This window comes from Podarcis cretensis (assembly GCF_951804945.1).
Source record: "Podarcis cretensis genome assembly, chromosome: 1".
NCBI lineage: Eukaryota > Metazoa > Chordata > Lepidosauria > Squamata > Lacertidae > Podarcis > Podarcis cretensis.
The window spans coordinates 36072273-36093806 of NC_137170.1; the positions used below are offsets into that span (position 1 = coordinate 36072273).

General features: G+C 40.0%; 1 protein-coding gene across 11 annotated transcripts in view; it reads right to left on the reverse strand.

Annotated features, from left to right (window-relative positions):
• Positions 1–21534, reverse strand: part of NPAS3 (neuronal PAS domain protein 3) — a 637919-nt gene that overhangs the window by 436138 nt on the left and 180247 nt on the right. For 8 of the 11 annotated variants that reach the window (XM_079954436.1, XM_079954432.1, XM_079954438.1 and 5 more), the window contains 2 exons: positions 12963–13207; positions 12803–12853 (listed from right to left, as the gene is read on the reverse strand). In XM_079954436.1, coding sequence (XP_079810562.1) covers positions 12803–12853; positions 12963–13207 — 296 coding nt within the window. The remainder of the gene's footprint in view (positions 1–12802; positions 12854–12962; positions 13208–21534) is intronic. The other 3 variants (XM_079954435.1, XM_079954440.1, XM_079954434.1) reach the window with 1 other exon arrangement.

Consider the following 21534-nt stretch of genomic DNA (forward strand, 5'->3'; position numbering starts at 1 on the left):
ATGACTGCAATAAGTCACCCAGCCAAGGTGGATCTTTACACCTTTGACACTACTAGAAGTATGAAGGCTCATATAAGCATAAAAACTGGGAGAACAGATTTTAATTCCACATGGGGAACCAGTGACTAGTAAGGGGGACACCATAACTTAATGAATGGTTGTCTTGAAATGTTGCCTATTCATGTAGCAGATGATGGAGATAAATGTAGCTTCTGCTTTTACTTTAAGATCCTGATCCAGCCCTTCTTTGTAGAAAGCTAAAATAAGGAGTACTTCTGGATCCATAGGGGATACCGTCACATACGTGATTTATGGACACCATATAGGTGGGTAAAGAGGACCTGATCATACTATACACAGGGAGTTAATTGGTGCTTTTCAGCTTCCAAGCAGCAATAAAGCTTTGGAATACTTAACATCGATATAGCAGCTGACCGGAAATTTTGGAGGAGGAGGGTCAAGATAGACGGGACTTCTGGAAACCATAGACTCCTAGGCATGCTGATTTGCTGAAGTATCTGCAGGAAGGTGATACAGAAACCTTTTCAGTCATGTTGACATTAGGTATCCACAACCTCTTATCAAGTAGAAAGGACTATGAGACAGAGACTCGAGTACATCTGATGATTTTCTTAACATTAAAGAGATCCAACATCAAACCTGATGTGTGAAGATTCTAGCACTGGAAGTCCACTCCCCCAGGCCCAGAAACCTTTTCTTTTGCTAGTAAGACATGATGCTTGCGACATTATACACAAGTTTCATCTTGATAGAAAAGTTTTGATCTGCCCAGAGAAACAAACACTCCTTTGAAGAGAGAACTAACTCTTTTTCCAATTGGATTGTGTTCAGTTCCTTGATGGCATTGTCTACTACATAACCCACAACAATTTTTTATCTAGTCTTGGAAAACTAATAGGTTCAGATAGACTAATCTAACAATTGATATTCTAGGAGAGCTCAACTTGCCTCCATGTGCCAGCTGGAACAGACTAGTCATTCATTCATTCACTTCTGCCCTGTTTTTTAAGGGCAAAGTCTCACTGTCAGAATTTAAAGAGTTGACATAATAAAATCACTATCAAATTTATATAGAGACCAAAGCAAAACAAAAATAAATAGTTGCTTTAGTTTTTTTGAGTGCTATCTAATAATTCTTTCCTCTTTAAAAATGGCAGACTGAAATTTCCAAAGAAAAATCTCTTCCAAGTTATCCATGGAACAATGTCCCTGAATTAACCAAAATGTCACATAGCTCTGCCAAATCATGACTGAAAGATTACACACATGCACACCGGACAGGGTGCAAGTTAATTAATTTGTAGTCTGCTGCAATGGTATAAGAGATCCTTTAGTGATACTGAGCATTGTCCTCTAGTGTGTCTTCTAAAGGAAAATATATTGGACCATTTTGGAGAGATTAGGATGCTATCTAGGCCTTCTAGGGTCACATGAAAGGGGTGCACCATGTACAAGCTTTAGCAATTCGGATGTCAGCACACTCAGAGGGCTACCCTCTCTGCTTGCTCTGGGTACTTATAGAAAGAGGGTCTTATTCTTTGGAAACCTGATTTGTTCTATCCAACACCTGTTAGCCAGAAGAGCCTGAAAATAATAATTACGCCCAGCTGGTTCACTGCCACACTTGCAAAACATTATTGTTACTCAACAAAAATCTCTCTTGGTTGTTTTATCAGTCAAGACTTTCTCCTCCTAAATTCCTCCTAATGTGGCGGACTTTTGTCTTGCAAATTTCAGTGGTGCCCTGTGCGAGGCCAGAATTCAGCGCCTGCCCACCCCCACCTCTTGCCTCCCATTCTGCTCAATTTACTATGTCGTAGCTGTGATACCCTGTGGCACCCTTCAGGCTCGGTGCCCAATGTGGTTAGAACTTGCTCTACATTCAACTCTATTGTGGGTCTTTTAGTATCACTGTTGTTGCAGCTGCAAGAACTTGAGCTGAGACCATCTCCCTCCATGGAGGCAGGACTCATTGATTCAGAGGGGATAAATCCTCTCCCCAAGAAGGAAGTGGTGCTGAATCTCTTTTTCATGCCATCCCAGAATGCTGTCCTTATCCTGACTGAGGAACTTGAAAACCAAGTAGCAGAAACACCAAAGGAGGACAAATATTCATAAAGCAGGATGAGAAATACCATACATGATCCTGCTTGTGTACATGCTTATACTTTATTGTGTAAGTTACTGAGGGTGATATTCAGCTTATGTTGCACTAGTGGAAAAATCAGTGCTAGCTCAGTGAGATTTCTTCTCTCTCTTCCCCCTGAACATGCAGGGGGAAATCCTTTCACTCACAGAATGATCTGCCTATTGAATACAGCCCCATGTGATTTTCCCATTCAAGTTCTTCTAAGGTAAGTGGAGGTTGTATGATAGCCACAATGGAGGGACTGCATTTTTATTTATAGAATCACAGAATTGTAGAGTTGGAAGGGACTCTTAAGATCATCTAGTCCATACCCAGACAATTTATTTACCAGCTTGAAACTGGGCTACGGCCCTTCAAGTGTCCTATGTGGTCACTTCAACTCATTGAAACCACCTGCAGAGGACAATTTTTTGAGGTGTAGGCATTGTGTTCAAGAATATAGCAATCATGGACAGGAAAGTGAGAGATGAAAATGAAAATGAAGACAGGAAGGGAATAACAAATACATGCCAAAATTGATTGGCAAGATTCATATAAGATTTCCTTGTTTCTTGAACAACATTTTTGCAAATGCAGAAAAAAAGCTGGCTGAGGAAACTACTTGAATTTTGATAAGAACTGAACATACTGTACATTTTGGGGCACTTAAATAATTAAATGTCAGTTGATACTTTACAGTTTGTGTTTATTTTTTTCTTAGAAGGTTTGTCCTTAGGCTATAATACTTTTATTAACTAGGGCTGCAATCCTACATGGCAACCTGTGCATGAGGAAAACTCTACACACAGCTGGAAGTATCTTTGAAGTTTCCACAGCACCACTTGCACAGCTAAACAATCCATTCTGAATTGAAAATTGGATTATTTATTTAAAATATTTAAAATCCGCCCTTCATCTAAGTGAGATACAAAACATATCATAGAACCAAACAACCAAAATTATAAAATAAACAACAATAAATGCACCACCTAAGAAATAAAAGCAGCTAGAAAGATCATAGCAGGCTACAGTTAGCAACTGATTTTTTAATTTTTTTTTTAGAATGCATTAAAAATACATATAACTAAGTTGCCAAAATGATAGCAATATGTAAAAGGAGAGTGTTCTACAAATAGGGCACTGCTACAGAGAAGGCTTTATCGGTCTATGGGATCTAATGAAGTTTTCTTTAAGAGTGGACACACTACTGCTTCCTTCAGTTCCCCTGGGAATGTCCCTGTGTCAAGGGACAAATTGATAATTTCAACCAGGGGGGTCCGCGCAACATCTGGACACTCCCTAATCAGCTAAGACGGGCACGGATCAAGGATGCAGGTGGTGGGCCTACCAACTTGGAGGAATCGATCCACATCAGTAGGGAGTATCCGATCGAAATGGTCCAACACTGGACTTGAAGTCAGTCGAGGGGCCTCCAGTTCAGTCACTGTATCTAAATTGGCAGGGAGGTCACGGCGGAGCAACAGGACTTTCTCCGCAAAAAAGCTCCCGGATGCCTCACAGCTGTGGGTCGAATTTGTGCTTAAATTTGGTTGTCCTCCTAAGGACGTTATTGACCTAATTATTCTAAAAAGTTGTGCCGGGCGAGAGCTAGCAGATGCAATGGAAACTGCAAAGTAAGATTTCTTAGCAGCTTTCATAGCCATCTCATAGGCTTTCATAAGCGTCCTATAAGATGTTCTTGAGGCTCCGTCACGAGTCCGTTGCCATACTCGCTCTAGCCGTCTGAGATCCCGCTTCATTTTCCGGAGCTCCTCAGTAAACCAAGGGGCCCAGTTTCGATGGGGTCGCAGAGGGTGCTTAGGCGCGATCTCATCAATGGCTGCCAAGAGCCGGTTATTCCAGTCCTCAACAAGGTCATCTAATGAGTCGCCAGGAGGAGCAGGGTTCCACAAGGCTTGTCTGAATCTATCAGGATCCATCAGTTTTCACGGACGAGCCCAAATAGGTTCGCCACCCGAGCCGGGGAGGAGCGGGAAGTCAATCTTGGCTTTCAGAGCGTAGTGATCAGACCATGGCACTTCCACAGCGGGGAGCATGATCACATCTATGCCAGCCCCAAAGATCAGATCCAGCGTGTGGCCTGCTTGATGAGTGCTCCTTCAGCCAATTGGAAGCTGCAGAAGTCCCGTCGGACGTTCAGCTTCCAAAAATAGTTCGCAAACAGGAACACTCACTTGTGGGTTTGTGGCGTTTGGGAGCCAAAACGTTCGAGAATTAAGCTGTCTGGAAACCAAGATACAACTGTATAAGAATTTTTAAATTATGTTTTGTTAGTCATTATTTTTATACTTGCACACAGAGAGATCCCTTGAAATCAATTGATTTAAATTCATTGGATTTCAGCCATAGGCAAACTCGGCCCTCCAGATCATCCTTAGCTAACAGGACCAGTGGTGGAATGCTCTGCCTCATGAGACCAGGGCCCTGCAGGATCTGATTTCTTTCCGCAGAGCCTGTAAGACAGAGTTGTTCCGCCTGGCCTTTGGCTTGGAGCCAGTTTGATTCCCTCCCTCCCTCTCTTTATTTTTTCTTTTCCTTCTCCTCCTGCGATGAGGCTACATTTTAATATTTTAATGTTCCATTATTTTAATGTTGTATTTTATTTTTGTTTTTAAGTTGTAATCATTCATCTTGTTTTTATTATTGCTTGTAAGCCGCTCTGAGCCCGGCCTTGGCTGGGGAGGGCGGGGTATAAATAAAATATTATTATTATTATTATTATTATTATTATTATTATTATTATTATTATTATCATCAGAAGCTGTGCTTTGGTTTCCAAACAGATTCCATTCGACTTCCAAGGTACGACTGTAGTAAAACATTTCTGCTTCTGCCTCTATCCGTTGCTGTGGCAAAAATAATGTTTTTTCCAAGGTGGAAGTTACAAAGCTTCTAAGGATGAAATGCTCAGGTGGCCTTCATTCGCCATAGCTAAGAGATGCTGGTGCTATCCTCCAGCTTGAGGCCATGCAGTGTTAATGGGTCCAGCATGTACATCCATAAGTTCTGCCTTTTCTCTAACATTGTTGGATTGATCTGCTAAGTCAGAAAGGCTGTGGTTCTCATAATTAAAAGTGTTTAGCAACCAGTTGCTCCACTTTTTTTTTGGGGGGGGTCAAAATCTTAACTTGTACCTGTGTCAGGGTTATCGTTGCTGTCAAGATTAGATCCCAACAATACTACATTCTGATTCACCTTGAAACTGGGCCTTTAGCTATCTTCCCCCAAATTGGCAAAAACACCAGATGCTAGCCATTCATGCATTTTAAAAGATTTGCTTTAAATTTAGAACCTGCCTTATTTCTTATTCTCATAAACTTTTTTAATAAGAAGAGAAGAGAAGAGAAGAGAAGAGAAGAGAAGAGAAGAGAAGAAGCACCAATAACCAAAGATCCAAAACGCATGCCAAAATCATATTGGAAAAGATGTACAAATTAAACAGCTGTACAAGTTCTTCCACTTCACTACCACAACTTTCCATTTCAGTAGCAACTCAAAGACACAAACATAAGTTCAGTTTGGAACGGAATCTAGGCCCACACATTCATAACTCTTTGTGAACATGAATATAATTATCTTATAAATTATATTTAAAATAAGCTTTTCAAAAATCACCAAGTGGTAACAAAAATAACTGTTCCTCTAATTCTTCTCACTGGGGAGTTAATTCCCTCATTAGGATGAATCATTTTATTACCTTGTAAAGCAGTATGCTACTTCTGCGGTTGTTTAGCTGAAATCTGCACCATTAGCCCACCAAAATATCAGCCCCATTCAGTAACCTCAAGAGCTAGACCCCATTGAAAGCACACGACACTTCAATGTATCGTATGTTATTAGTTTCAGAAGTTATTTGGAACACATCTGCAAAGGAAATAAATGTTGTAGGACCCAAACCAATGGATTCAAGTTACAAGAAAGGAGATTCCAACTAAACGTCAGGAAGAACTTTCTAATGGTAAGAGCTGTTTGACAGTGGAACAGACACCCATGAGAGGTGGTGGACTGCCCTTCCTTGGATGACCATCTGGACTAGATGACCACTTGCCAGACAATGGTCCGATGGTAAGGATGCAGACACAATACAGTGCTCTCCTGGGCATTCTTGCTCCCCTGCCCCGGTTCTTTGGACAAAAATGGGCAAAGGCCCATTGCGGCCTCGTCTTCAATAAAGGTAAGCTGCTCCAGGTAAAAAGTAGTTGATTATAGTCAAGTCCACATATTACAATCTGTGGGGGGAATTTTCATCTTGCCTCCAAAGCAGATGAAAAGTTTGGGCCAAACAATTTAATCTACCTTTAATATCAACACTGCAGCTCTAAAGAAGAATACCAGCGAGACTCATTAGAAGGTCTACTTGCTTTGACCTTACATATGAGTATCATGAGGATTCATGAATAATAGCAGCGAGAGGGAGTAGTTACATTTGTCATGCTGTGGGAACTGTGGGTGGTTGTGGGGCCACAAATAGAAAATATTAATGCAACAATTAATGATGAACCATCCATCCAAGAGAATTCCGTGAAATATTTCTTCACACCAGAATACTGAGGAGCTCCTGAAGGTTCCTGCCATATTGGGATTCTTATGGGATCTATCTGGCATGCTTTGTTGTTTAGTCGTGTCCGACTCTTCATGATCACATGGACCAGAGCATGTCAGGCACGTCTGGCATGCTAGACATACCTAAATGCCAGTCATGTGGCTCTGTCAGGGCCTGAAAGCTTCTATTCCTGCTGAGGTCTGTACTAGAGACCATTCCCATTCCTTTTTCTGATTACTTCTAGATTGGCTCGAGGACCTCCCTCGAAATCAGGCTATGGCTTCTAAAACATGCCATATTATGGAAGTTTTCCAGGACCCGGAGGCCTCTGGGAAGATCTGTGTGTGTGATCTGGTATGCTGTGCATCCCTATTCAGATCCAGAAAGAATCTGATGATAGATTTTTTAAAAAGTAATCTTGAATTCCATGGTTCCTACTTTAAACGCCAAATGCATTGCCAAGTCCAAGGTTATTAGTGAATTTGATACTGAGTGTCATTTGAAAAACAAAACTCAAAATTCTATGTGAAGGTAGTTGTGCGTTTACAATTCCAGGTTCATGGCAGAACTAAAACATATACCTTCCAAAATGAATATTTAGAAAACAACAGAATATGACGTATGAGACTAAAATAATGGGTATGACAGATCTTTTAACTGTCACATTGATAATAACGGTTTGTCCTAAGTATGTACTAGCCACATAATTGTTCTATTTAAATTAGATCTCTGTTTCCTATACATAGAATAAATATCATTTTATTACATATTTCTTTAGTATTATATCTGACATGAATCTGCATTATGGGATAATTTTATCTTGATCTTGAAGTCAACTACTGCAAAATGAGTATATTATTGCAGTCAGTTGCTTCTATTCCCCAAGTAACAATGACTGGGTGTGGGGGGAGAGCTGAAATCTGCTATACTAGAAAAATTATGTAGCGTTAGCAAATGTCATCTCAATGGCTATTGCTTTTCAGATTAATAAAAGATAAAATGTTTTCTAGATGTCCTCCAAACAAAGATTACTATGAATAGAGAAGTGCTTAAACCAATAGTAATGACAATGAAATTTCTTTAAAGGTTACAATAATCAGTTATTTAGCTGAACCACAGCTGGAAATGCATGGTCATTCCTTGAATAATGTATATTTGATCTGGAACAATACATATCTTTCTAAAAACAATGGCGAAAACTATCTCTTGCTTTGCAATTGTTTAACATATCATTTCCATGAAGTAATTGACTTGGGAAATATTACACAGTGTCACCTGAATGTTCTTTCTGCAAGCACAACTTGGAATAATCCATACAAAACATTCATAAGAAAACAAATTCATCAGCCTTTGTAGACAGGGCAGAGCAAAGCACCTTTCTGAAGCTCTAAATTAAAATGATTAAATTGCTATAGTCATCAGGGACAAATCTAAAACTAAGCTTGTATATGGAATTATTAACAAGAACAGCCATCTCATTGTTTCAAATAGCCATGGTTTATACAGCATAAGTATTTCTCATGCATTCTCCAAATGCCTTTAGGAGCCTACTTGGGGAGACACAAAGTACTGAGAATAATAGCAATCATAATAGCAATAATAACAATAATAATAATTTTATTTATACCCCACCCTCCCCGGCCAAGACCGGGCTCATAACATCAGGTATAAAAACAACTGACTAAAATACAACTTAAAAACAGGATTAAAATACAACTTAAAATGCAGCCTCATTTCAGTGGAAGCCCAGATCAAAAACTGTTTGGGGGGAGAAAATGTCAAATCTTCACCAAGGCCAACTATCCAGACTGGTCCTACATGGGCCAGAAAAAAGCCAGGGAAGCCCCCAAATAGGGGTTCATCACAGAAGGAAAGGGAAAGAGGGGGAGGGGATCAGGCTGATTCCAAGCCAAAGGCCAGTGCTTTTATTGTAGTTTTAGGAGCCATATTGCTATATTGCTGCAGGATATTTGTGGAATTATTTATCCATTCAAATTAGAAATAGAATACATGAGAATTAATGTATTTTGATACCTTATATATTTGGTATAATTTCAAAAAGATGTCCGTAATATGTAAGGGGTTTATATTTTTATATTCAAATAAAACTAGTGAAGAAAGGAAACTTAGGGACTGATGAGCTGATCCCACATGTAGCAGATTCTCACATAAAACCTAACGTCATTTACCAGAATAATGCAATCGTGTTTGTTTTATATTATTTCAAGAACCTTCTACAAACTGGTTTTATAAACCTTCCAATTACAAGGAAAAGGTTGTTTTGTTTTATTTTAATTTTATTGAGTTTTATACTTGCAAAAAAATTAATAAGTTATATACTGAAAAGAGAAAAATTACAAATTGAACATCCCACCGTCCCACCCTCTTTTGCACAACCTGAAAGCATAGTTCAGATCTAAATAACAATAGCAAGGTTCGTGTAACCACAGAAGGGGAGTGTAATGGTTCTAGGGGTTGCTCGTGCGTAAATCAGCGCCACACCTGGCTGGGTTGCCTGAGTGAACCCTTTCTGTCCGGACAGCCACTCACCCGTGGCTGTCTCAATCGCTGGGAGAATCCGTCAGTGGGCGTTTCTTGAACTTCTTCCAGCAAAGAAGCTCTTTGACGCCTAGTCTCCGCCTACTCTCCCTGCGTGGAAGCCTTCTGCGCAGGGAGGGTGTGGGCAGCGGAGGACCCGTGCTCTACGCTGATTTCCTTCCCCAGAAGATGGGCTGCTTCTCTCCCTCCCGGGACGCTCTCCGGAATCCCTCTGGAGCCCTCCCTCTCCCTCTGGCGCTGATGGCAGTTCCCTGACAGGGAGGGAATCCCAAAGTTGCTAATGTCAATATAAAGGAAGATGCTAACACAACTATATATTGTAGAATGTGGTCAGTACTTTGTCCTGCAGTCTTTGTGTGCTGGAAAAACAACCACCAGTCTCTTAGACAATGAAGGTCTCTTAGGGTTTTTTTTTTTTTGTCATTTAACCATTGGTGTCAATTTTTCAGAAAGTGATTTATCCCAAATTACATTAAACCATTTTTGTACATTCAAATGTACTTTTGCTCCTGTCCATTTTCTGGCTATCAATATTCTTGCTCCAAATGCCTATTTAACTCCCACAGAACCACACCACTTGAAACAGAAATCCCACACAGAGTGTTTTTCAAAGGAAAGAGTAATTTAAGGTGGAGAGGCAATCTCTTTGCTAATCATACAGCTGGAAGGGACCGAAAGGCTATTAGACTAGGCTGTTCAGCCCATCCAATCCAGATTACCAGAAGCAGAGAGCAGAAGTAACAGGCGCTCCACAGTGCTAAAGGGTTTGCAAACATAGTTTCAGATTACTGAAGCAAGTTAAAGAGGCTATAATACAGGTCACAAACTGGGAGGGTATCTCAGCAAAAGTGTGCTCCCAAGCCCATACACAAAAGCAACAGGAATACAAGGCACTTACAGGAGAATGCCATGCTCCACCACAACCTGATTTTCTCCCCTCTCTACCCTGGAAAACGTCCACAGGCCTTTCCCCTTCAGTTAGGCTCACTTTTGGTTTCAGAGTTTCATTTGGGTTAAAAATTAGTTTAAAACATCCAGAAGGGTGTGTGAAGACAGATTAAGCAGCCCCTCCCTGTTTGCTATTGCCTGTCCTTTCCAAATATCCCATTTCTCTTCCTTAATATGAGATAAACATTGGTTTGGGAGCCCTGTCTTTCTTTTATAAGCCACTTCTGTTATGAGCAATCATTCTACTAACCTATATTTAATTATGTCAGCTGTTAAAGCTTAAAAAGAGGAGATAAAAAAATCTTTCGGGACTACAATGGAGCACAATTTATTCAGCTGAATAAAAAGTGAAATACATCGTATCCTTTTTGAACATATCCCTCTTGAAACCAATTGCAAAACTTATTTGGCCCTGCAACATCAACAGAGATTATTCTAGCTTTGCCCCGAATTCAAAACTCAAGTACACAGGTGCTGCAGATTACGTAAATCCAAGTACATGCTCTTTATATGAATGTAAAAATATTTATCAGACTGTCAAACGGAGAACTCGGATGGCTTGAGAACCATCGGCTTGTTTTAGAACCAACCTAGCTTTTGACATCCAGGAAGTGGTCGCAATTACTCTGCTCTAGGCCTGATATTCACAACAGTATATAGAACATCACCATTATTAGAACATAGAATCAACTGAAACATACAGTTGCCAATCCACATAAACGTTACGATTTCTAGTTCCCAGGTAAGAATATTAAATGCTACATCATCTTCTGCATTCCTTCTTTCAGGTTCAAATAAAATTTTATTTTTGTTGGAATACTTTGGAACAGTTGGAATACTGTTTAGTGTTATGTGAATAAGTCTCAGACTCCTGCATTTCTCCCTTCCCTCTTGTCCTCTCCATGAGGTGATTGGAAACATTTGCTTCTGTTTTCAACAAACCAGTTTCTTGTGATGTGATGCACAAGCTGAGACAAACTGTGGTTAGTTTTAACTATGGAATGTCAAAGCAAGCCAGAGATAGTGACTTGGCTGGATAAATCACAGTTTAAAATAATCACAGTTCCCTGTTTGGACATAATAACAAACTGGTTAACTGAAAATGGAAGCAAATGCTTCTGATCTAGGGTTCCCATATTAAAAAAATTGAAAATCTGGACAGGAAGGTTTCTTTTTGCGGACATTTAGCTGATTTCCGTCCAGAAGCTGCTTGCGGCTGCAGTATTCCGGATATGTCCAGGAAATTCCAGACGTATGGCAACCTTATCTGATCTCCTCATGGCTACGCCAAAGGAGGTGAGGAAAACAAGAGCAGTATTATGTCCAAATGAGACTGTTCTGTACTGCACAGCTACCACTGTAGTTAGAAATAGTTTTTACTCTGAAGACGGCTGTCCAGTGCTGATTAAAAAAACAAACAGAAATAAATTTACACTCTTATCCGTTGTGTAAAAAACACTATTTATTGCACACAGGGTTAAACAGCATAGCGCAGTTTATGCTTCAGAAACAGAATTATGCATAAAAAAATGAGTGACTAAATTAAGAAAAACTGGACAGAATCCTGTTGTATTTACTAACAACAGGGATTATTTAAGAAAGCTTTCAAAGATGAGTCATCCTATTCTTTTTTAAATTTCACGCTCACCATCACCCAAAGGAGAGGAAAAGAAATATGCCTGAGCACTTAAAACTTCCCAGCTTCTGACCCCTTTCACCTCCAGCACAAGAAACTCTTTCCTGAATTTGATATGCTGCTTGTGAAGAGTTTGGTAATGTCATGCACGTGGAGTAAGTTACAAAAAATCCTTGTCACTCAAGAGTCCGGATTCAAATCAATGCACTAAAGTAATGGGCTATGAACATGAGGAGGGGAGCCTTTCACACATTTTATATATAACTCACAATTTTAGTTATAGATAAGAAGTTATAAGTACATTTTAGGTTCACACAAGTTCATAACACACAGTAAAACATAAACAATAACCTAATACCTGAACTCTACTTTGGCTTCTAGTAATTTAACTTTGGTGACATAATGTATAAATAGAAGTGTTTGTACCCAATTTTGGGTCCATTTTAATATCTGGTTTGCATTTATGCTCAATTGAATGATTTAATTCCTTATAATTTCAGGCCCATTTTTGAGAAACTGCTTTCATATCTGTTGAGTTATGAAATAATAAATAGTTTAAGATCATTATAATTGTTATCTCTGTATGCAGGATCCAACAAAGTAACAGACTTTCCTCTTTCACAGTGACATACAGCGGCATTCTTTTCAGTCAGAAGTGTGAAAATTGTAGGGCTGAAATCCTATGGAAACTTACTTATGAGAAATCCCTTCTGAACACAGTGGAGCTTACTTCCAAAGAAACATGCATAGGGATTGCACTTCATGACTACAATCCAACACAGAATTAAGTGTGCTTAAGATCACAGATTTCAGTGGATTCAGAGGCATTTAACTCTGGGTTGAACTGTAAAAAATACATACTTAAAATTCATTTTCTCAGTACAATAGCTGTGCTGAGATGTCTGTTTTAAAATAAAATATAAATAGAATAAGAGGTTTATTTCACCTTCACATGGTGTCTTTCTCATGCAGACCTCAGATTTCCACATTTGTATCCCTTTAAAGGATTTGATATGCAGGGAAAAAAGAAAGGATGGTAAACATTTCAATTTAGAAATCAGTACTGGCTGCCACATTCCACACACTATGATCATCCAACTTCATACCTTTCACTGATGTGTTGGGTGGTGGTCCTTCCATTCGCAAGTTCCACGGCGGATCCCCCTGATTAGCAAAGTCCCTCATCTTCAAATAGCTAATTGTTAGTCGGATGATGGATGCCTTGTCAAGCTGGCTGGTAATGGCTGCAGGGAGTGGCAACAATTTGGCCAGCTCATAGAACTCAAAATTTTCCTTCCCCCGGCGAGAACGAGCAGCATCTCGGGATTTTTCCTTTCTCAAGGCTTGTAAACTGAAACAAGAATAGGGTAGGGCATTCATCAATATTGTGTTCTGTCAAAGTTCTAATGTAAACATTTTCCAAATACAGACATGAAATTCTTGCACATATAAACTTGAGAAAAATACTGAATTATAGTTTGCTCTTTGAACCCGATTGAGTGGGTACTCTTTCTAGAGATGACCAACAAGTAACTTGTCATAATACACAAGGTCTTTTTTTAAAAAAAAAAAATCCCACTCTGCTACAGATGTTTTGTCCAAATGTCAAACAATAAAACTGAGAATATGGTACCATAAAAGGACAGATGGAAATATTTCAGTACAGAGGGACTGTGTGTTTAGCATAAAGCATAATGCTATCCATTACTTACTATTAACTGTCTTTCAATTTTAGCAATAGCTCTGCAAACAGCACCATAGTCCTCACTTCCCTAATACTTGCTGCAAAGTTTGCTTAGCAAACTCAGTCTCATGAGTTACCATCCGTTATACAGTATGGTGAGTATCAGCTGGTGCTTCTCAACTCCACTAGCTCACAGAATACAATTCCTTGTGTTACGCCACACTTTCTCCAAAAACAATAAGAGAATCCACAGCTCAGTGAAAAGGTCTCGGGTTCAGTCTCTGGCATCTCCAGTTAGAATTAGAAAAAGACCCTTACGTGAAGCTTTGGAGATCTACTGATTGTATAGAACTGATTGTATTGAACAAAGGTGGGGAACCTTTCTATCCAGTCCTCAAGACTGCATCCCTAACCTTGCCTCTCACCAGCCCTGATCCATGCCCTACCCAAGTGGTTTTCCCTGGCTGGAATGTTTCCTTGAGGTAGAATAATGCCTCTTGCTTGCTTGCTTGGATGGGTGGAGAGGTATGAGGGTATGCCACTGATATGTAGCTGACTGTACAAAGGTTTAAAAAGTCGTATCAGTTGCTCCACTCACTTTTGCCTTTGGTCCCACCCACTATGGGCATGTGGAACCTCAGAAGCTTGCCCATGAGGGAATGTGGCTCTTAGTTTGAAATATGTTTTCCCATTCTTGTCTGGACAACCGTGAGCTAGGTGGACCAATTGTCCAACTCTGTACAAGTTTCTGCACAAGGCTCGTTCATATGTTCCTATCATAGGGAGTTTTATCCAAAGTCTCTTTCTCGACTGAATAGGCTTCACTTCTTTGGACAGAAGGAGTCTTTTTGTCAGAAGGAGGAGTCCAACCCAATAATTTGGCTCTACCCCAAAAAAATATTTTAAAAACTGTCATTGTCACTTCAAAACACTCCCTCTCTCACTACTCCAACAAACTTACAAATATGGTATCCTTCAGTTCCTCCCACAATTTCAACCACAGCTATACTCATCCTAAAAAACCTGACCACAATACAGCATGCACAGTCCCCCTTCACATTCACTCAGTTACGTCCTTTTAATTATGACATTAAAGGTATCTGTTCCACTGCAGTAACAATTTATCAAATTAACAAGTTGTAGGAAAAAGTGCGAAGTTCTTGAATTTCACCATCCACAATGCAAAGTCAAAAATCATGCTTTAATATGCAAATATAGGGTGCAGTCCATGCATTAACGAGAGGGAACTGACATGGGACCCCTTCAGCCTTCTCCAGTCTTTCCCCCTTCTTGGCAACATGTGCATTGCTACATTATTTACTATGACAGCAGTGTATACCCATTCAACAGTCCCTGTTCTCTATGCAGTGTTTCCCAACCTTGGGCCTCCAGCTGTTTTTGAACTACAACTCCCATCATCCCTGACTAGCAAGACCAGTGGCAAGGGATGATGGGAATTGTAGTCCAAAAACAGCTGGAGGCCCAAGGTTGGGAAACACTGCATAGGCTACTGACTCACAAATTACTTTTCCTTGGAGCCAGAGAGAAGATGGCTCAACTGAGCCCAATGAAAGGAACATTTGTGTGCACTGCACTACTGTTTACTGCCATAATTAGGCAGTTACAGTGTTATCCTATGCTCAGAAGTAAGATCCACTGAGTTCAATAGAGATTACTCCTGGGAAAGTGCCCATGTAGAAAATCTCATCCCATTGATTTTAATATGCCTACTCTCAGCATGACTAAGTCTGGATCCAACCTTGTGTGTCTTGCTAACTTGTTGCAGTTTTCTTAGGATAATAATAAACCAGTCTCAAGTCAGTTTTACTTTTCCAGAAAGTCAAACGTTTTTGTTGAAAACACAGCAGATAGATGCTATTATAAAACATTATATTTATATTCATATTGTGCTAACATTGCCTTTTTAATACGCCATCTAACATTTTGTTTGGTACTGCTCCTTCCATTCTGAGAAAATTCAAAAATTCATTCAGCTATTCCTGAAATGCAAAGTGTCGCCCTGCCATATTCTACACATCTTACCAAAAGTCTTTTGAAGTGACAGCACTGTAGTTGTAATAAATAGTGATTGGTTTGGAGGGCTATAACCATAAAATAAGGCCCTAGGGGCTGAAAGGTTGTTGAGACTATGATATAATGGCATAAGCCAGTGGGAATGACACAGCTTGTACATTAATCTAGTGCCCATTTGCATTAGCTAGCATTAAAAAGCAGAGAAGGCTACGCGCTGTCTGACATGGTGGCAGCCAGTCCCACTTCCCTCCTTGTCTCCTAACCTTGACGCAAGAATTGCAAGAGCAGTCAATGTAGGGCTGTGTTTTCTTTTGCAGTGCTAATCATGGCTGCCTGTCTTGGCTCCTGGCTCCTTCCCAGGCACCGTCAGAAAGAGCATGTAGACGTGGGCAAAGAAAAGTGGAAATGCAAAAGGCGTTTGCATGAAGGCAGATGTCAGGAAAGGGCTGCAGGGTTGGGGAGTTCTCTGCCGATTAATTTGCCAGTCTGCTGCAGTACCGTATTGTTAAAATTATATATATATATATATATATATATATATATATATATATATAATGGGACGCAGGTGGCGCTGTGGGTTAAAGCCTCAGCGCCTAGGACTTGCCGATTGAAAGGTCGGCGGTTCGAATCCCTGCGGCGGGGTGCGCTCCCGCTGCTCGGTCCCAGCGCCTGCCAACCTAGCAGTTCGAAAGCACCTCCGGGTGCAAGTAGATAAATAGGGACCGCTTACCAGCGGGAAGGTAAACGGCGTTTCCGTGTGCAGCTCTGGCTCGCCAGATGCAGCTTTGTCACGCCCACGTGACTCGGAAGTGTCTCCGGACAGCGCTGGCCCCTGGCCTCTTAAGTGAGATGGGCGCCCAACCCCAGAGTCTGTCAAGACTGGCCCGTACGGGCAGGGGTACCTTTACCTTTACCTTTATGTATATATATATATATATATATGCATGCCTTGTTAGTCTACTTTCCAAAAAGAAACCCCTAATACAGATATTTATTTGATGGAATCAATCGGAATCTTCTGAAAGAATCATAATGAGTCAAAGACAGAGAACGCACCACTTGTGACTGTCGCAATTGCTTTACATTTCCTAATATCACTTAAGGCAGCATAATTATCATGTTAACTGCTCCTATCGTCATAGTGGTAGAATTTCCCCAGTGGTAATGTTGGGCCTGAAAAAGCACAGCCATCTTGCTGAAATTACAGGAGAAATGGAGCAAGAAATGGACTGCTAGTCACCACCAGAAGATCTGTACATAAGAAGCTGCCAAATGAGACTGATAAAAGAGGTTGAGGTGGTATCTGGCAGTTTCAAAGCCTGACTGTTCAGAGGTTGTATGAGTCCTAATCCTGTTGTAATGATGGGGTATGTTACATTTGGATAAATTGAAGGTAAATTGAGATTAAGAAATATCACAGAACAAGGATCAGGTGCTGGAGACTGGCTTATCTCTGGGGGCACATCCCTAAAGTACAGGAATTGCCCTTTTTCTAGAAAAAGAGGTGCTGGAACTCGCCATGAGTGCCTTGCTTGTTCTCTTGGAATGCCAATGGCGCTCACCTGAGAGGTGATGGAATTGAGTTCCGGCACGTTCCGGCTATTAGTCCCTCCTTGGCAGGAGGTGTTGCTGACTTGGTTACCTATGTCTCTAGGGGCAAATTCAACATGGAAGGAAATGAAACTGAAGCCATTCTGTCTGTTGGAAGCAAGCAAATATTTAATTTAATCTGATGGCAGTTAATTCTGAGAGAGAAAAGGTTGTGTGCAGTTAAGTTTAGTTAATAGCCACAACTTTTTGGTTCAGCAAAAAATAAAATAAAATGGGCTCTATCCTACGAAAGTGTATTTCGCATTAAATTTGTTAGTCTTTAGGTTGCTTTGCAATTTGTTACAACAAACTAACACTGTTAGCCTCTAGATAAACTCCAAGGAAAAAGAATGCACAAATCTCCTAGGCTTCTCATACAGGTGGCATCTGAACTCAGAAGTTCAACAATTATTAAGGCAATATTTCTGTTTAATAAAAGTGGTGTTTTAAAAAAAAAATGAGGAAAAAGCGTCTCTGCACTGAAAAAGAGTAAGGTTAAAAGCCTTTCATAATTCTCCTTTAAAGATGCAACAACTAAATGGTTCTGTTTTTCCTTTGTGTGTGTGTGATAAATGAAATTTAATAAAAAGAATATTTAAAAAAATAAATAAAGATGCAACAACTAAGATCTAAAGAGAAGTCAACTGGTCAGATTTTTTTTATAGATTTGCCCTACTTGTTTGCTTAGGAGAATCTAGCACTGCACAGTTCTACTATTTATCAATTAATCTGGAATGCAGGCTCAAAGAAAGAAGGCCAACCTGTATTAAAAATTCAACTATTAAAAATTCATCAAAGCCTTCGTCATTTTAACTCACAAACCTTTGAACACCTGCATACTTGTCAGATCTCTGGTCATAGTTAACAGTGGAATCTATAGTTGCTGCAGAACCTTCACCACTTCCGACATGAACTGCATATGAATACTTACTTGAGGGTTAAACCTTTTTTTTTTTTTAAAAAAAAAAAAGCAACATAAACCCCAGGAAAACTGCATTACTCTGCCAAACTTTTCAGCCTGGTTACTGGGCAAACTTCAGATTTGGTCAGATTGGCCATTTGCGTTAATAATTATTCAGGTCCCTAATTATTCTTCCCCCACTAAATAAAAAATGCTGTAAATATCAGCAGATATTTGGCAGATCCGTAAACAAAACTATTATTTGTTATTATCTAGAGTGGCATGGGCCACAAAACGAAGTTTTTTAATCCTGCCGAAGAAAAGGTAATGGTTTCAGAAGCTTCCCTTTAATGTGTGGAAAAAACTGCCTGGCATATATGCTGGAAGTTAAAGCTGGAACCTTCAAGTTCAAGGTAAGAACTCTGCTGCTTAACTAATGCACTGCTCATAGCTGTCATCATTAATTTATGTTAGCCTCTGTAAACATCAAGAGTATAATAGGCCAATTTCACAACTAAATATAGATGCACATTTTGCCCTTATATAAATGGCAGATTGCTGCTGTAGATCATCACTGCAGCAACACGTCAGTAAAGATGCACTGTTTGATGGTCTGATGCTCACACAATATATAAAACCAGTTGTAATGGTTGTTTGGAAGCAAAGTGTAACACAGCAGCAAAATTTCATTTGTTCCACAAACTCAGGATATATTAAGCTTGGCTGACAAAGACTGTTTGATGTGCTAAATCAGTTTGACCTTCATTTTTGCTTTATATTTCCAATTTAACACATTAAATGACCATTTTTTGGCTCTCTGCAAGAAAATACAGAACTGGGTGCCATTTAAAATGCCTCAGCTATACAAAGAAAAATAAAACGTATGTTTTAGTAATTTATCTCTTAACAATCAGATTTTGCAAAGCTTTAAAGATTATATTAATTACAGCCTACATTTTATATGAGCAGAGATGATGCTTAAATTCCAAGCAATCATTTGAGGTATTTCTGGATTCAAATGGCCTTGGGAGATTTTAGCTATAGGTTTCTCTGTTTATAAACCATCTTTTTGCATTAATGCACATATGCTTCAAACATCAATTAAATAAATTGCTATTGCCCATGTCATAATCAATAATAGTGGCTGTTTAAATAAGATCCAAATGCTGCAAGGATCATCCCCCTTTTGAACCATCCAGTTGGCAGCTAAAATATAGTAAAATATAGCAAAAATGTAGATTTAGCTAGGAAGAACTACCTCGAGTAAGGAGCACTTTTATTTTAGAGCAACTTGTACATTTCACACCTTAAATTTCTATTTACAAAATCAGCTAATCACTTCACAATTGAAGTTCTCAGAACAAAAAGTTATCAATTAAAGTGGTTGAAACTCCAGCAAATTATCATTTAAGAATGAAGTAATTGCTTTCATCAGGGCAGAAAAGCCCGCCAGAACAGAAATGTCACTTTAGATTAGTGTTCTCACTCCTGAAGCAATGGATGACACAGCTGATATAAGACTAAATGCCAAGACCAATCAATTGCTTTTGTGGCTCTGTTCTGAGCTGCTGTAAAAGGGGCCATTTTCCAGGATCTACTCTTCATTATAGTAAATGCTATCTCCTTGGTAACATAATTCCATTTCTCATAAATTCTGTCTGAGAGCATTGTCCTAACAATGGATGTTTGTGGAAAAGAATGCTGTTGGTTTAACGCAAAGAATTAAGTGTGAACGGCTGTCAAAGTACTACAGTTTATTTGTTCTTAAACATAAATTGAAGTCTTCTCCATTAAAAAGAATACTCGTGTGGAAATGAGCATACTGAACCAGTGTAATATATTGTATTTGAAGGTGTTGTATAAGTGATTTAGAGTTTAGACTTCTTTTATATATATGTTCACACACACTTGCTTTGTCTCTGTTAGGCACCCTGGTCTTTAACAGAGATTTGTCAGTGTAAAAATAGAGTAGATAAACATTCCACTTACTTTCCCAGCAGTGTGGTTTACAAATGTGAAATTACTGTAGAAAACACAGTCTCATTATCATATGACATGCTATTTGTTAGCAACCTCATCTGTGTATAAAAGCTTCCTTTGAACCGAGCGCTGACTGAAAAATATCTGTACTTCAATTTGTATTGTTCATCTTCCTAAAATACCAAGAATCTGAGTTATGGGCTCTAATTAAAAAGATATCCGAGAAGCTAATTTGGTGGAACAGCAGCAATTTCCTATGTGACTCTTTTCATGACTGAAGTTTACAAACAAATACACATTGCAGCTTTCAGCTGAGAGTCAGAATAAAAAAGTACTTTGTCATAAAAAGGTACAGGGCTCTATGGAAAAAAAAAAGTGCTCTGCCAAATGTTTCCACATGCTAAGTGCCAGAACATCCTTCCTTGTGGTAGGGGCCCCATTTGGATATCCTGTTTCAGGATGCCATAACGCAGGTAATGGCCTTCTCATGGGTCTGTCCCCTTCGTTCTGCTTCTGTACCAACAGCAGTGGTCCCACAAGGTGCAGTTTAAGAGACTCACCATGTGAGAGATGGGGTCCTCCCTTAAAAGAGGGCACGTACTGTGGTGAGACCTGGAAAACCAACACCTTGTGGGTACAATTGGTCAGCCACAACACCCAATTGGTAGGTCCTTCAAAGCTGGGTACAATCTGGCTAATGGGACGCAGTCTAAGCGGTTTGTGCACGTAACCCAGAGCTTCCTCTTTCAGTGTGCGCATTCGGAACACCTGCCTACCTCACTACTTTTAGGGCTTTGTGCTTGACCTTGCTATGCCGTCGTGTGTCTTCTGTCATTGGGACAGGGGCACGGCTGGAATTTTCCCCACTTGGCTGATGCAATCTGGGTTTCGCCTGCCGATAGGCTCTGGTTCAGGTGATAGGGATGGGAGAACGCTCTCACCATCCCTATGTGAAGGTTATTCTGTTAAAGGAATACAGGGACTTGATGGTTTGGTCAACCCCTGTGAGGGGATTGTGCCCATGCCTGAGTCCAGGGGGACATTTGGGTGGCGGAGTTAGCCTGGTCCCGGCTTTCCGCTTATCCAGGTGTTCACCCTTGGCTGACCTATGCTGGTGCCCTGGGTCAGCGCTATCTGCATGGCAGGGAGCTAGTCGAACCAGAGCCTGTGCAACCAGTCACTTTCTGTAATCAATAAAGTTGTCGCCTAAATTCTGCCAAAAACCAAAACCAAAATTTGAGTCATGTGTGAATTTATTTAGGGGGGAGGTTTCTGGGTCTGAACACGCAAATAGATCTACGTAGAAAGCCAGTTACACACTGCAGTGTAAGGGCCCCTACAACACAGAAATTGTTTTCAGCAGCAACCACACAACTACAGTCATACCTTGGTTCTCGAACACCTTGGTACATGTACGTTTTGGCTCCCGGACATTGAAAACCCGGAAGTAATTGTTCCAGTTTTCGAATATACTCTGGAAGTCAAACGT